This window comes from Penaeus monodon, chromosome 10, assembly GCF_015228065.2.
Source record: "Penaeus monodon isolate SGIC_2016 chromosome 10, NSTDA_Pmon_1, whole genome shotgun sequence".
Taxonomy (NCBI): domain Eukaryota; kingdom Metazoa; phylum Arthropoda; class Malacostraca; order Decapoda; family Penaeidae; genus Penaeus; species Penaeus monodon.
Genome location: NC_051395.1, coordinates 1,822,452 through 1,832,451, shown reverse-complemented (window position 1 = coordinate 1,832,451; position 10,000 = coordinate 1,822,452). Strand labels below are relative to the sequence as shown.

The 10,000-nt window shown below is 46.8% G+C and overlaps 2 protein-coding genes across 2 annotated transcripts in view; one reads left to right on the top strand and one right to left on the bottom strand.

Moving 5' to 3' along the window:
- Window positions 1–3,902, top strand: part of LOC119578197 (dynein-1-alpha heavy chain, flagellar inner arm I1 complex-like) — a gene marked incomplete at its 3' end in the record, with an annotated part of 7,574 nt that extends 3,672 nt beyond the window's left edge. The window contains 8 exon segments of the mRNA XM_037925933.1: window positions 610–700; window positions 1,317–1,420; window positions 1,616–1,860; window positions 2,264–2,408; window positions 2,669–2,797; window positions 3,034–3,208; window positions 3,455–3,660; window positions 3,748–3,902. Of these exon segments, the coding sequence (XP_037781861.1) occupies window positions 610–700; window positions 1,317–1,420; window positions 1,616–1,860; window positions 2,264–2,408; window positions 2,669–2,797; window positions 3,034–3,208; window positions 3,455–3,660; window positions 3,748–3,902 (1,250 nt within the window).
- A 1,919-nt stretch (window positions 3,903–5,821) lies between these two features.
- Window positions 5,822–8,695, bottom strand: LOC119578196. The gene is made up of 6 exons (XM_037925932.1): window positions 8,660–8,695; window positions 7,948–8,038; window positions 7,228–7,331; window positions 6,788–7,032; window positions 6,241–6,385; window positions 5,822–5,980 (listed from the first exon to the last, which is right to left on the bottom strand). The coding sequence occupies exons 1-6, from the start codon at window positions 8,693–8,695 to the stop codon at window positions 5,822–5,824; spliced, it is 780 nt and encodes a 259-aa protein (XP_037781860.1).
- Between the last annotated feature and the right edge of the window lie 1,305 nt (window positions 8,696–10,000).

The window sequence follows — 10,000 nt, the reverse complement described above, 5'->3', positions numbered from 1 at the left end:
GTACGGGCGCAAAGGCGGACGTCTGCGGCTTCCGCACGAGGCGCTGCAGCAGCGCGCGCACGTCCGCCAACTTGGGCCGCTTTGAGTTATTACTATTATTATTATTATTATTATTATTATTATGATTATTATTATTATTATTATTATTATTATTATTATTATTATTATTACTGCTAGTATTATTATTTCTATTACTATTATTATGTTATCCTCCTCCTCCTCCTCCTCCTCTTCCCTTTCCTCCTCTTCCCTTTCCTTCTCCTCTTCCCTTTCCTCCTCCTCCTTCCCTTTCCTCCTCCTCTTCCCTTTCCTCCTCCTCCTTCCCTTTCCTCCTCCTCTTCCCTTTCCTCCTCCTCTTCCCTTTTCCTCCTCCTCCTTCCCTCTCATCCTCCTCTTCCCTTTCCTCCTCCTCTTCCCTCTCTTTCTTCTCCTCTTCTTCCTCCTCCTCCTCTTTTTCCTCCTCCTCCTCTTTATCCACCTCCTCCTCTTTTTCCTCCTCCTCCTCTTTTTCCTCCTCCTCCTCTTTTTCCTCCTCCTCCTCTTTTCCACCTCCTCCTCTTTCTCCACCTCCTCATATTCTTTCTTTTTCCTCTCCCTTCTCCTCCCAAGGAGTCTCAGTCGCGGGTGAAGAGAGCGCTGAAGGTTGTGGGCGAGTGGGAGGCTGCAACGACCAAGTGCGCTGACTCCGTGCAACATTCGGGTGAGAGGTCGACATTGCATGGTTATGAATGAAAAAATATTGTGATGTACTCGTATCCCCTGTAAATATATGAAACAGCTAGCCACTGTAATTATCTAGTCTCCTTATTCATTGCAACTAGAGTTTATAGATCTCATAGAGCTTCTCCACCAACTCCCCCACGGATATATACACAAGGCTTGATACTTATTTGTCATCACATCCAGTCTTTTCCATTAATATACTTCGTTTAAGGACCTAAAGTCGTTTAGTGAAACCCTCTGGACATTTCAAGAGATAGTGAGAGAGTACGCGAAGTGAAATGGAAAAAACAGTGATGCGGGTAGTTGGTTCATATATGACTGAGGGATGTAACTGACTGCAAGGAATATTCTATTATAGTCAGACTAATATAGCTTGTACATGTAACTGAATATATTAAGGCTATTTAAATCCATCAGAAATAAATTCACTATCAAACGTTCCTTCGTATGTAGCGTCGCAAATGTCTCGTCTGTGTATGTATAAATATTGAAACGAAAACTTTCGTAGGTCTAAATAACAGGCGCATTTAAGGCGAATTAGAGTATCCTTCTATAATACCCCCATCCTTCCCCCCTCCCTCCCCTCGTGTCAGCCAAGCGTCAGCGGGACGGACGTCAGGACTTCGACCCCAAGAAAGTCCTGGGCACGATCGCCAGCCTCAAGTCGGTGTGCGAAGACCTCGAGGATATCATGAAGGTCAGTCTCTCATCGGGAATAAGTGAATGCGTTATATCTACGAGTGAAAGCGTTGAGGCTTGAGTATAACATTATAAAAAAATCCCCACTCAGATTAATTTATCGGTGGGTCCATGCTGTCTGGTAGAAGGCTACTTATACCTCTTGAACTTTTTTGTAATTTACATTTTTTAACGTCCTCCTCACCTTCCTCAGGTGCTCCTGGAAGCGCAGGTGGGGTCCTCCGGCGAGTGGTCGGCCCTGATCCGCGTGCAGGACCCCGAACAGCTCAAGAGCATCACGGCGCAGGTCCTACGAGTCCTCACTGCCTACGACTTCAACATCTTCTCCAGCAGGAACCACGACCGCTGGATCAGGCAGAAGGACGACTTCCAGATCGCCGTGCACAAGTGGGAGCAGGCCGTCGTCGCCGCCATCCACGAGAGCTTCAAGGACAGGATGTAGGCAGAGTGCAGGATAAGGGAAGGAGGGAGAGGTGGGGGGATGATAGGGAGGGTGGAGGATGGAGAGTGCAGAGGCAGGGTAGCAAGAGTGAGGGGTAGGACAGAGGTAAGGCGTAGAATGGAGAGGGTAGTGCACGTAGTGGAGAATAATGGAGGTAGATGGGGTAAGGGGCAGAATGGAAAAGGTAAAATGTAGGATGGTGGCGTAGATAGCTGGAGGGCATAGAAGGTTCTGGGGAAGGATGGAATCGCAAAAAGTATGATTTACTTAATTCTATCTATGCCTAAACTGGTGTGATTGTTTCTATAAAACCTTAATGACTGGAACACTATGAATTCTGAGCTAAAATGATGTTTCAAAAGATTCGAAATCAGCCGCTAAAGTCCTCCCGTTGACCAGGACGTCGGAACTGGTGACAGCTGTGGCGGGCGTGTTGGCCAAGCAGCCCTGCAGGACCTGCTTCAGGCAGCTCCTCATCTCTCGCCTCCCCGACCTGCTCTCGGCCTTCGCGGCTGAGGTCAAGGGCATCAGGGCGGACTTCCAGGTGTGCAATTAGTTCCTTTTGGCTTTTAGATAACTTTTTACCAGAGATGCGAACACACTGATGGGTTTTGCTCCCAAAAATGGAATGCAGGTGTATTTAGTTAGATTTTCAGGATCTTATAATTAAACAAAAAGAACACTACAATACATTATGGACAAGGCGTACAAATTATGAACATATATATATAATGAATATATATAAGTATATACTTTTTTTTTTTTATTAAAATCCCGGTCCTGACCATTCACCCTCCATCGCAGGCGCAGCAGAAGGTCGAGCGGCCGGGGACGCAGGCGCCGCTGTCGGGCCGCGTGCGCTGGATGACCAGCTACCTGACGAAGCGGCTGGCGGCGTGGACCACGCTCAAGCAGCTCTACTCGCAGTACCAGGTGACATGCAGAGCTCTTCGCTTCGATTAAGGCTGTCGTCTGCAAGGCCGCGCATTGAATTCTCGAAAATCTAGGCTATATTTGTACACAATCTGTCGTCTATGTGCATTATAGATATGTGTGTGTGTCCGCGTGTGTGTGTTTATTTATCTATTTATGGATTCTATTGATAATTAATACAGCACATTGTTTATACAAGATGCAGATCTTACTCTTTCTAACCCTCCCGTCCTTAGGGATCTGGCGCGGGTGGAGAGCTGTGGGTGGAGGTGGGTGCGGAGGTGGAGGAGGTGCAGAAGGAGGTGGAGCAAGCACGGGAGAACATGGTGCTGCAGTGGAGCGAGCGAGTGACGCAGAAAATCCCGAAGTTGCTGGTGACACCCGTCCTCACGCGCGACCCCGGCCATGAAGGTGAGAAATTCTGGCAAAACATCATCTCGCTTTCTGCCGAACACTTCCTTTGTGCTCGGTAAAGTAGAAACATTTCTTACACACGACAGCGTAACTTCCCATTATTTTGAGTTATGTTACATTTCGATGTTTTTTTTTTCTTTGACATTTTCTCTGTACCGTCATGAACTGTTGAACTTACCCTCCTGTTCTCACGTCATATTTAAGGAAAATTCTGGATATGTATGTAAATAACCCCCAACACAGGCGTCGGGGGGTGGAAAGTGCAGCTGCCAGGCGAGTTGCAGTGGGTGGTGTGGGAGGCAGGGCAGCTACAGCAGGCCGGAATCCGCCCGCCCCAGCTAGCCGCCCATCTCACACTTCATTACCAGACGCTCCAGACGGCGGCCATGGGACTCCACCTCACGCTCAAGGACTACCACGCGGTTCTCGACCAGCTCAGCCCCGTGCAGGTGATCCTTTAGTCAAAATGCTAAAACAATTAATACGATAATTTTTGCGAATCTGTCCCTGATACCTTGCTTGACCCATTCTTCCAGCGGGAACTCTTGCGTGCTGAGTTGGCGGGCGCTGACCGGGTGCTTGCAGCGGGCCAGCGGGTTGTCACGTGGTCGCCGGCGGCCCTCACGCACTTCAGCACCTGCTGCAGGGGTGTCGTGGAGCACGTGAGGTCGATCGCCAACAGACTCATTGGGTAAGTCTTCGCGCCGGTCCGCGGGTCGCTTTTCGTTTTGCCCGTCGAAGTCTTGGCTGAGGAAAATTATTTTACGGTAATTATTCAAAAGCAAGTAGAGGACATCAGCTGCTAATATGCAATTCGCCTTGGAGTGATTTGCATGGGAATTCCCACACAGGATGTCTATGACATCAATATACATGCACACACACACACACACACACATGAATTTATAAATACATATACAGGTAGGGGGTGTGTGTGTGTGTGTGTGTGTGTGTGTGTGTGTGTGTGTGTGTGTGTGTGTGTGTGTGTGTGTGTGTGTGTGTGTGTGTGTGTGTGTGTGTGTGTGTGTGTGTGTGTGTGTGTGTGTGTGTGTGTGTGTGTGTGTGTGTGTATTTATATATATGTGTATGTATATACATATATATATATATATATATGTATATACATACACATATATATAAATACACACACACACACACACACACACACACACCACACACACACACACACACACACACACTCACACACACACACACACACACACACCACACACACACACACACACACACACACTACACACACACACACACACAACACACACACACACACACACACAACACACACACCACACCCCCCTACCTGTATATGTATTATATAAATTCATGTGTGTGTGTGTTAGTGTGTGCATGTATATTGATGTCATAGACATCCTGTGTGGGAATTCCCATGCAAATCACTCCAAGGCGAATTGCATATTAGCAGCTGATGTCCTCTACTTGCTTTTGAATAATTACCGTAAAAAAATTTCCCCCAAAAAAGGGGAAAAATACCACGGAAAACGAAAAGCGACCCCGGACCCCCCGCGAAGATTACCCAATAGTCTTTGGGCGATCGCCCCTCACGTGCTCCACGACACCCCGCAGCGGGTGCTGAATGGGGACCCCGGCCAGTGACAAAACCCCCTTTGGGCCCCCCTGCAAGAACCCCCTCGCGCCCGCCCAAATCAGCACCCAAAAAGTTCCCGCTGGAAGAAGGGTAGCAAAGGGATCGGGCAGATTTTTGCAAAAAAAACTATTAAATTGTTTTTGCTTTTTATAAGGGTCACCGCCGGGGGCTGAGGGTCGGAACGCGTGGTAGTCCTTGGCGTGAGGGGAGTCCCATGGCCGCCGTCTGGAGCGTCTGGTAATGAAGTGTGAGATGGGCGGCTAGCTGGGGCGGGCGGATTCCGGCCTGCTGTAGCTGCCCTGCCTCCCACACCACCCACTGCAACTCGCCTGGCAGCTGCACTTTCCACCCCCCGACGCCTGTGTTGGGGGTTATTTACATACATATCCAGAATTTTCCTTAAATATGACGTGAGAACAGGAGGGTAAGTTCAACAGTTCATGACGGTACAGAGAAAATGTCAAAGAAAAAAAAAACATCGAAATGTAACATAACTCAAAATAATGGGAAGTTACGCTGTCGTGTGTAAGAAATGTTTCTACTTTACCGAGCACAAAGGAAGTGTTCGGCAGAAAGCGAGATGATGTTTTGCCAGAATTTCTCACCTTCATGGCCGGGGTCGCGCGTGAGGACGGGTGTCACCAGCAACTTCGGGATTTTCTGCGTCACTCGCTCGCTCCACTGCAGCACCATGTTCTCCCGTGCTTGCTCCACCTCCTTCTGCACCTCCTCCACCTCCGCACCCACCTCCACCCACAGCTCTCCACCCGCGCCAGATCCCTAAGGACGGGAGGGTTAGAAAGAGTAAGATCTGCATCTTGTATAAACAATGTGCTGTATTAATTATCAATAGAATCCATAAATAGATAAATAAACACACACACGCGGACACACACACATATCTATAATGCACATAGACGACAGATTGTGTACAAATATAGCCTAGATTTTCGAGAATTCAATGCGCGGCCTTGCAGACGACAGCCTTAATCGAAGCGAAGAGCTCTGCATGTCACCTGGTACTGCGAGTAGAGCTGCTTGAGCGTGGTCCACGCCGCCAGCCGCTTCGTCAGGTAGCTGGTCATCCAGCGCACGCGGCCCGACAGCGGCGCCTGCGTCCCCGGCCGCTCGACCTTCTGCTGCGCCTGCGATGGAGGGTGAATGGTCAGGACCGGGATTTTAATAAAAAAAAAAAAGTATATACTTATATATATTCATTATATATATATGTTCATAATTTGTACGCCTTGTCCATAATGTATTGTAGTGTTCTTTTTGTTTAATTATAAGATCCTGAAAATCTAACTAAATACACCTGCATTCCATTTTTGGGAGCAAAACCCATCAGTGTGTTCGCATCTCTGGTAAAAAGTTATCTAAAAGCCAAAAGGAACTAATTGCACACCTGGAAGTCCGCCCTGATGCCCTTGACCTCAGCCGCGAAGGCCGAGAGCAGGTCGGGGAGGCGAGAGATGAGGAGCTGCCTGAAGCAGGTCCTGCAGGGCTGCTTGGCCAACACGCCCGCCACAGCTGTCACCAGTTCCGACGTCCTGGTCAACGGGAGGACTTTAGCGGCTGATTTCGAATCTTTTGAAACATCATTTTAGCTCAGAATTCATAGTGTTCCAGTCATTAAGGTTTTATAGAAACAATCACACCAGTTTAGGCATAGATAGAATTAAGTAAATCATACTTTTGCGATTCCATCCTTCCCCAGAACCTTCTATGCCCTCCAGCTATCTACGCCACCATCCTACATTTTACCTTTTCCATTCTGCCCCTTACCCCATCTACCTCCATTATTCTCCACTACGTGCACTACCCTCTCCATTCTACGCCTTACCTCTGTCCTACCCCTCACTCTTGCTACCCTGCCTCTGCACTCTCCATCCTCCACCCTCCCTATCATCCCCCCACCTCTCCCTCCTTCCCTTATCCTGCACTCTGCCTACATCCTGTCCTTGAAGCTCTCGTGGATGGCGGCGACGACGGCCTGCTCCCACTTGTGCACGGCGATCTGGAAGTCGTCCTTCTGCCTGATCCAGCGGTCGTGGTTCCTGCTGGAGAAGATGTTGAAGTCGTAGGCAGTGAGGACTCGTAGGACCTGCGCCGTGATGCTCTTGAGCTGTTCGGGGTCCTGCACGCGGATCAGGGCCGACCACTCGCCGGAGGACCCCACCTGCGCTTCCAGGAGCACCTGAGGAAGGTGAGGAGGACGTTAAAAAATGTAAATTACAAAAAAGTTCAAGAGGTATAAGTAGCCTTCTACCAGACAGCATGGACCCACCGATAAATTAATCTGAGTGGGGATTTTTTTATAATGTTATACTCAAGCCTCAACGCTTTCACTCGTAGATATAACGCATTCACTTATTCCCGATGAGAGACTGACCTTCATGATATCCTCGAGGTCTTCGCACACCGACTTGAGGCTGGCGATCGTGCCCAGGACTTTCTTGGGGTCGAAGTCCTGACGTCCGTCCCGCTGACGCTTGGCTGACACGAGGGGAGGGAGGGGGGAAGGATGGGGGTATTATAGAAGGATACTCTAATTCGCCTTAAATGCGCCTGTTATTTAGACCTACGAAAGTTTTCGTTTCAATATTTATACATACACAGACGAGACATTTGCGACGCTACATACGAAGGAACGTTTGATAGTGAATTTATTTCTGATGGATTTAAATAGCCTTAATATATTCAGTTACATGTACAAGCTATATTAGTCTGACTATAATAGAATATTCCTTGCAGTCAGTTACATCCCTCAGTCATATATGAACCAACTACCCGCATCACTGTTTTTTCCATTTCACTTCGCGTACTCTCTCACTATCTCTTGAAATGTCCAGAGGGTTTCACTAAACGACTTTAGGTCCTTAAACGAAGTATATTAATGGAAAAGACTGGATGTGATGACAAATAAGTATCAAGCCTTGTGTATATATCCGTGGGGGAGTTGGTGGAGAAGCTCTATGAGATCTATAAACTCTAGTTGCAATGAATAAGGAGACTAGATAATTACAGTGGCTAGCTGTTTCATATATTTACAGGGGATACGAGTACATCACAATATTTTTTCATTCATAACCATGCAATGTCGACCTCTCACCCGAATGTTGCACGGAGTCAGCGCACTTGGTCGTTGCAGCCTCCCACTCGCCCACAACCTTCAGCGCTCTCTTCACCCGCGACTGAGACTCCTTGGGAGGAGAAGGGGGAGGAAAAGGAAGAATAGGAGGAAGAGGAGGAGGTGGAAGAAGAGGAGGAGAAAGAGGAGGAGAAAGGGAGGGAGGAGGAGGAGGAGAAGGGAGAGGAAAAAGAAAATATGAGGAGGGGAAAAGAGGAGGAGGTGGAAAAAGAGGAGGAGGAGGAAAAAGAGGAGGAGAAAAAGAGGGAGGAGGAAAAAGAGGAGGAGAAAGGGAGGGAGGAGGAAGAGGAGGAGGAGGAAGAAGAGGAGAAGAAAGAGAGGGAGGAGAGGAGGAGGAAAGGGAAGGAGGAGGAGGAAAGGGAAGAGGAGGAGGAAAGGGAAGAGGAGGAGGAAAGGGAAGGAGGAGGAGGAAAGGGAAGAGGAGGAGGAAAGGGAAGAGGAGGAAAGGGAAGAGGAGGAGGAGGAGGAGGAGGATAACATAATAATAGTAATAGAAATAATAATACTAGCAGTAATAATAATAATAATAATAATAATAATAATAATAATAATAATAATAATAATAATAATAATAATAATAATAATAACTCAAAGCGGCCCAAGTTGGCGGACGTGCGCGCGCTGCTGCAGCGCCTCGTGCGGAAGCCGCAGACGTCCGCCTTTGCGCCCGTACCCAGCCGCAAGAACAAGAGGCGGAATCGCTGATCATGAGCGATTTACCGCAGGGCACCGCCGGGAAGGACGTCAATTAGACCAAATATCTTTTTATGTTTTGTGAACACTTGTATTGCAGAAATGTCAGTCATATTGATGTCATATTAATGTCATATGACATCAGCAATGATTGCCTAAACAACTACTCCCCTGGGGAGGGATCATTGCTCAGCCGCCCCAGTATGAAGACTTGGTAGGCTGCATGATGTCCACAGGGCGCAAAGTGGTTCGTCAAACACCGTGACTGCGGGGACCTGGACATGCCAATTGGAGGTTAGCGAGGGGTATCCAGCTTCTAAGCAGTGGGGCTAGAATGCATCCTGCCTCTCAAGTAAGAGTAGGAAGTGGGTGATAAAGCGTCGCCCGTCACGCGGATCAACAAGGGGCGCATCCCCCGGGGCAGAACTGAGTCTACCTCTTCCATTAGTCAAAATCCGCCAGGTCACTAGGACGGATAGCTCCCACCCCTGGCCCTACGGTTCAACCATTTTTTTGTACTAACAATCAAAAGAAAACAAGACTTAAATGGACAAGGAAGAGTATAATGAGGTAATGTACTGCTCTGCTATGCACTCGGGAAACCTGCTGCAAAAGTTATGTACATATTTCTGTTGGTGTTCCGTTGCCTTAAACTTCAATCACCCTAGGTCGCTGGTAGTGACCCGGTGTTTGATTTTAATTAGCAGATATAAAGATATAATAGTAATAATAATAACAATGATAATAATAATAATGATAATAATAATAATGATAATAATAATAATAATAATAATAATAATAATAATAATAATGTGATGATACTACTACTAATAGTAATGATAATAATGATAAAAAATAATAACAATGATGATGATGATGATGATGTAATGTAATGATGATGATGATGATGTAATGTAATGATGATGATGATGATGTAATGTAATGATGATGATGAAGATGTAATGTTGATGATTATGATGATGATGATATGATGATGATGATGAAGATGTAATGTAATGATGATGATGAAGATGTAATGTAATGATTATGATGATGATGATATGATGATGATGTATGATGATGATGATGTAATGATGATGATGAAGTTGATGAAGATGATGAAGATGATGAAGATGATGAAGATCATCATCATCATCATCATTATTCTGATAATAAAAACAATAACAATAATAATAATAATGACAATAGCACTGATATCCAATGCACATAATAAAAGGCATTTCATTAAACCCAACTCACTGGAACGGGCTGTCGCGCATCACTAGGACCTCAGACTGAGCAGGTAACAAGCTGCGACTGA

Excerpts from the sequence above, each read along its gene's own strand:
- LOC119578196 (XM_037925932.1), bottom strand. The coding sequence starts at position 8,695 with ATGATCAGCGATTCCGCCTCTTGTTCTTGCGGCTGG. Across the intron at positions 7,332-7,947 it reads TGACTCCGTGCAACATTCGG|CCAAGCGTCAGCGGGACGGA; the intron begins GTGAGAGGTCGA and ends CCCTCGTGTCAG. Across the intron at positions 6,386-6,787 it reads GAGAGCTTCAAGGACAGGAT|GACGTCGGAACTGGTGACAG; the intron begins GTAGGCAGAGTG and ends CCCGTTGACCAG.